We start from the raw sequence: 4,153 nt of genomic DNA, 5'->3' as shown, positions 1-4,153 counted from the left end.
AATCAAAATTCCAGGCACACTTGAGCATTTCATTTAGAGCCAAAGAAGGGGGAGAGCGGTGGAGAGTGGGTGGAAAATATTCAGGTTTTTTTCCAGGACGCGGGCGGGCTCCTTTGTTCCCGCTCTCATTGGACTCTTGGGTGGTAATACAAATTTAAAGTTATGTTCTGTGCTGTACGCAAACACCTCTCTCTCTCCCTCATTCATTCATTTCGTCAGTGAAATTGTTCTTTTTCTCCTTTTTTTTGCATTTGAGAAATGAATAAAATAAAATTTTATTTTATGCGTGCAACATGTGAAATTATTCTCATCGGGGGAACGCCTCCCCCACCCCGCAACGAGCATTTATGCAACATTTGCTGCCTCATTAAATTTGATGGGAAGTAATATAGTATGCTACGTATAGTATTAGATCTAAATGATGTTTTTCGAGATTGTTATGGCCATATATAATATTTAATTTCTATGAAACTAAAGTTATATTCATTTTACGCAGAAATGAAAAGCGATTATTGTTCATAAATATACCAAACCAATAGGTAATAAAATATATAAGAAAACTAGTGATTAAATATAGGGCATATTTTCTACTCAATATGCGATGGTAGGGATCCTTTGCACAGTTAAAATGTTGATTCAAAATGGTTAGAAATGCCTAAAAAAGGGGAATATATTTAATGAAAGAAGTCTAATACAATAAAAACACTCACCATACATCTATATTCCTTGGGTTCCTTGATATTTTTCCTATTTAAATGCAGATCTATATCCACCAATTGATTTAGGAACTCATTTTCCTTTTTTTTGACTTTATCGCTCAGAAAACCCAATAAAAATATGCTCAAAAAGTGCGAAATCAAAGCAAAATCCCAAAGGCAAACAAAATTTAAGATCAGCAAAGGTATCACAAAGGAAAATGTATTAAAAATGGCATAGAAACTTCCTTGGAGTTGTGTGATGGCAAAGTTCAAGCGAAGACAGCAGATGAGACGCTCATTTTGATTGCCAAAGTAGCAATCATCCTCCTGAAGACACTCCATAAATTCCGTCATAAATAAGGATAGATCTCTCCGCCATTCCATAAGTTTCACTAGATATAAGGCCACAGCCAGATAGCACAGATGCAGCAGGGTATTGTAGTAGAGTGCTGCCACAAGATGCACCACACGACCAAATGTTGAATGCAAATCGGAGGCAAAACGAAGTACAGTCACTACAAACAGCAGAACTAATGCCCCAGACTTTTGCTTTGTCGAATTCTCATCTAGAAAGCAGTTTTCCAACTCTTTGTCTATATGCAATATTGCATTCAGTAATTGTAATATTTTTTCTTGATAGTAGGGCACATGTGTGAGGCATATCAGTGCCACTAATCCATACAAACGACTCAGCCATAATACAATTTGACCCACAATCAATATAACCGTAATATTATCCACCAGTTTGGCCGAGTATAGGCCATAAAATATGAGTATCAATAGGGGTATATCAAAGCCCAAGAGCAGAACCTTCAGCAAACTTAGGAATATATGATAGTACACAAATCTATGGACAACATATTGATTCTTTTGTGGGCAGTATCTAAAGGAACACAACTGCAAGACAAAACCAATGCGATACAGTAGACGTCCACTCCCTTTGAGTAACATTTTCACACTGTCTCTTAATTTTCAATGGTCTGGACTCTCTTCCTTATAATTAATGGACTGTCATTAGCTCTAATGATCTGTCATTTGTCAAAAATTATATATATTTTTGATGATATATTATGTAAAATCGATTCATTATGGGCTATCGATTTTTTTTGTGTACGGAGGTGTGTCAGCGGTCATCAAATTACTTTTTGGTCAGTTTTTTTTTTGTTTCTTCATTAATGATAATGTTTGGAAGTCACTGAATGATTGTGAATCAATCAAAGAATTTTGTAAGGAAATTAAATTGAGTTTTTAAGGGGTTTTGTATAACCAATTGGATATGATTGGCGGATGAGTGATTGCTAAAAGATATATCATATGATGTATGGAACATTTGGCAGAGTTTTATCATTCAGGAAATGGAATACATGTCTTTAAGAGTGTGATAAATGAAATTCTTATAGGATATACTTGATTTATGAATGAAATTTCCTGTTTTTGATAATATTTATTGATATTTGTTGTAGGAATTGCATCTTAATTGATTCAAAAGAACCTTTCATAACCTTCTTCATAAGAAAAAGGCTCTTCTCATTACATCTTTCTTATGAAAATAAAGATCTTTTGTAATATAATAATCCAACATTCATGCAAAAATTATCCCATAAATTTCGTACCTCAAGTTTCCCTTTCATTCACTTTTTAGCAATAAAAAAAATATCACCAATTAAAAACTGCGACACCTTTGATTCCACGCTTTCATTATCTTGAGAGGGGGGGACACATGATCCAGAAATAGAAAAAAATAATAACCGAAATGCGCTACAAAATGCGGTTAAGTAAATTTTGCGTTGAGCTATCAATCACCACAGAAAAACACAAAAAAGCAGCAACAGTTTCTGTGATGTTTCCAAACTGATGGATGGCTGATTGATCGATCGAATGTCAGAGAGCCTACAACGACTGATTAACCCACGAAAGGGTTACCGCTCCAGAGGGGGAGGGGAGGGGAGGGAGTGTGCCAGCAAGTGCGCTGCGTCACGCAATGCCGCAAGAGTCAGCCATTCAGTCAGTCAGTCAGTCAGCCCCGGCATTCGGCTTAGCCACGCAGTTAGTCATTTGGACATCCGCCAGGGCTTTTTTTTTTGATTGATGGATGATGACGATTGCTGGACTAGGCGCACAGAGAGAGAGAGAGAGAGATTGAGATAGCCTCCAACATAAAGTGGGTCGCCAGAGCCCCCTAAAAACCCGGAGGCAGTGCGTCAGTGGGAAGCATTTGGCGCAGTTATTTGTGATTGATAGAACCGCAATGTTTTGGGAATTGTTTCGAGAGAAAACGAGGGAAACTTAACGCACAAATATCAGAGTTTCGAAGAAGATTTAAGAACGTTTAAGACGGCTAATGTATCTCTTGAAATATAGTAATACTCATACCTCAAAAGGCTATCCGCAATTGAAAGCACGCTCATACATATGTACATGTTCATCAACACTTGTAGCCATTAACCAACACTATAAAACAGTGTGACTTTTTGCGGGTTTTCTTATACATTCTTCAGCCTTCGGGCGGGGGCCTTCTCTGTTGACGCATGTATCGTCTAATACCTGATAAATCTGTCAGTTTAATGTTTAAATTGAAATCTCTCACCACGGTGCCTGCCACAGAGGCTTGAAGTGCCCTACCCTCTCCCTACCCCCCATCTGCCCTCACCCTGCCACGCGACGGGGAATGAAAAATGAAAACTCAACTGGGACTGGGGCCAATCAGAACAACGAGTACAAGAAAATCCCAAGCAAAGAGGCAAAACAGAGAAAACAAACAAACAATACAAATCCGCTGCGATCCGATCCGATCCACAAGATGCATTTGGCTTGGGCGAGAGCAGATACAATTTAGATAATTTGTATCTCAACATTGTTGTCAGGCTGCGAGCGTTGACTGACAGATGTTTTGGCCCCATTTTGTGTGCGGGGGCATCTTTCAACTAGGCAAGCGAGTGCGAGTGCGAGAGTGTATCTGGTATCTGGCAGATACCAAAGCATTCTCAAATCAAAACAAAGGCAGGGACGATGGGAAGTCAAAGACGAAGTGTTAGATACTCTTAAAGAGGGATTGTTTTTGGATGGAAATAAAGAGTTCCCCCTATTTATATATATTTTTCCTTCGCTTAGAGCCAATTCTTTCTCTAGGTCTCCTCTAAATCCATATACCCCTTGCTTTAGGGCCCCACAAATATTGAAAAAATAAAATACTTAAGCATCCAATTGGTTGGCTAGCCAGCGAAATCATTGATAGATTTATGAGCAATGCTTCTGGTATTTATGGCCCACTCTTAAATTATTTTACAGCCCACAGGGGCCTGCCCCTCTAGGGCCCTCCCTAGGTCCATTAAAAGCGCATAAAACACGAGGGAACAAAACCATCATGTTGCATGTTTGTTTCTTTTTGCAAAGCTACAGAAAATAAATACCTGAAGAGCGGAGAAGCCTAGCCGAAGATTCTTGGGATAATAATG

General features: G+C 38.5%; 1 protein-coding gene across 1 annotated transcript; it reads right to left on the bottom strand.

Moving 5' to 3' along the window:
* Positions 1 to 341: 341 nt before the first annotated feature.
* On the bottom strand, positions 342 to 1,688 carry LOC117184106 (uncharacterized). The gene is made up of 2 exons (XM_033380301.1): positions 711 to 1,688; positions 342 to 655 (listed from the first exon to the last, which is right to left on the bottom strand). The coding sequence occupies exons 1-2, from the start codon at positions 1,647 to 1,649 to the stop codon at positions 464 to 466; spliced, it is 1,131 nt and encodes a 376-aa protein (XP_033236192.1). The 5' UTR covers positions 1,650 to 1,688; the 3' UTR covers positions 342 to 463.
* Positions 1,689 to 4,153: the final 2,465 nt, after the last annotated feature.

This window comes from Drosophila pseudoobscura, chromosome 4 (genome assembly GCF_009870125.1).
Source record: "Drosophila pseudoobscura strain MV-25-SWS-2005 chromosome 4, UCI_Dpse_MV25, whole genome shotgun sequence".
NCBI lineage: Eukaryota > Metazoa > Arthropoda > Insecta > Diptera > Drosophilidae > Drosophila > Drosophila pseudoobscura.
Note: the sequence above shows the minus strand (reverse complement) of the source record. Positions and strands in the feature narration are given on the sequence as shown.

What these genes read in the sequence shown, in the direction of transcription:
- LOC117184106 (XM_033380301.1), bottom strand. Translation starts at nt 1,649, where the DNA reads ATGTTACTCAAAGGGAGTGGACGTCTACTGTATCGCATTGGTTTTGTC. An exon ending in CCAAGGAATATAGATGTATG is followed by an intron (nt 656 to 710) that starts GTGAGTGTTTTT and finishes CCCCTTTTTTAG; the next exon opens with GCATTTCTAACCATTTTGAA.